Source organism: Onychostruthus taczanowskii, unplaced genomic scaffold (genome assembly GCF_017590055.1).
Source record: "Onychostruthus taczanowskii isolate IOZ18803 unplaced genomic scaffold, ASM1759005v1 scaffold1133, whole genome shotgun sequence".
In the NCBI taxonomy this organism is placed as follows: domain Eukaryota; kingdom Metazoa; phylum Chordata; class Aves; order Passeriformes; family Passeridae; genus Onychostruthus; species Onychostruthus taczanowskii.
This window is the reverse complement of record NW_024497997.1, coordinates 1-1,172: the sequence shown is the minus strand read 5'-3', so window position 1 is coordinate 1,172 and position 1,172 is coordinate 1. Positions and strand designations below refer to the sequence as shown.

The 1,172-nt window shown below is 59.4% G+C and overlaps 1 protein-coding gene across 1 annotated transcript in view; it reads left to right on the top strand.

Moving 5' to 3' along the window:
• The window catches only part of LOC121347867 (ribonucleoprotein PTB-binding 1-like), a gene marked incomplete at its 3' end in the record, with an annotated part of 3,626 nt that extends 3,232 nt beyond the window's left edge, over nucleotides 1-394 (top strand). Inside the window, exon 6 of the mRNA XM_041426838.1 lies at nucleotides 285-394. Coding sequence (XP_041282772.1) covers nucleotides 285-394 — 110 coding nt within the window. The remainder of the gene's footprint in view (nucleotides 1-284) is intronic.
• Between the last annotated feature and the right edge of the window lie 778 nt (nucleotides 395-1,172).

The following is a 1,172-nucleotide window of genomic DNA, read 5'->3' as shown; positions in this document are numbered from 1 at the left end:
GGGGATTTGGGTGGGAAAAGGGGATTTGGGTGGGAAAAGGGGATTTGGGTGGGAAATGGGGGGATTTGGGTGGGAAAAGGGGATTTGGGTGGGAAAAGGGGATGTGGGTGGGAAAGGGGGGTTCAGGTGTCGCCCCCAGCCCCAATTGTTCCTCTCCCCCTCTCGGGCTCTTTTCCCAAATTCCCCCTTTTCCTCCCCGCCCCCCATTCCCAAAGTCCCGTTTTTGGGGGGCTGCTGCCAGGGCTGGCCGTGTGCCCCCTCCCCAGCTCCGTGCCCCCCTGCAGGTGGTCCCGTGCCCGGGGACACGGCGGCGCTGGGACCCCCGGGGACCCTCCCCAAGCCCCTCCCCAAGGCCCTCCCCAAGGCCCCGCCGGGCGAGAGCGGAGCCCCCACGGTGAGCAGCCCCCAGCCCCAAAAATCCGGGCTGGGACCCCAAAACATCTAGGGTAGAAACCCCAGAATTCTGGGATGGGACCACAGAATTCCAGGGTGGGACCCCCAAAAATCCAGGGTGGGACCCCCAAAAATCCTGGGGTGGGACCACCAAAAATCCAGGGTAAAAGCCCCAAAATTCTGGATGGGGCCCCCAAAAAATCCTGGGGTGGGACCCCCAAAAATCCAGCGTGGGACCCCCAAAATTCCAGGGTGGGACCCCCAAAAAATCCTGGGGTGGGACCCCCAAAAAATCCTGGGATGGGATCACCAAAAATTCTGGGATGGGACCACAAAATTCCAGGGTGGGACCCCCAAAAATCCTGGGATGGGATCCCAAAAATCCTGGGATGGGACCACAGAATTCCAGGATGGGACCCCCAAAAAATCCTGGGATTGGACCCCCAAAATTCCAGGGTGGGACCCCCAAAAAATCCTGGGATGGGACCTCCAAAATTCCAGGGTGGGACCCCCAAAAAATCCTGGGTGGGACCCCCAAAATCCTGGGATGAGACCTCCCAAAATCCTGTGATGGGACCCCCAAAATTCCGGGGTGGAACCCCCCAAAAATCTGGGATGGGACCCCCAAAAATCTGGGGTGGAGCCTCCAATAACAATGGGATGGGCTTCCCCCCAAATTCCAAGATGGGACCCCAAAATCCCAGAGTGGAACCCCCCAAATTCTGGGATGGGACCCCCAAATTCTGGTAGTTTCCTGAACCCCTCCCAGATGCCCCCCT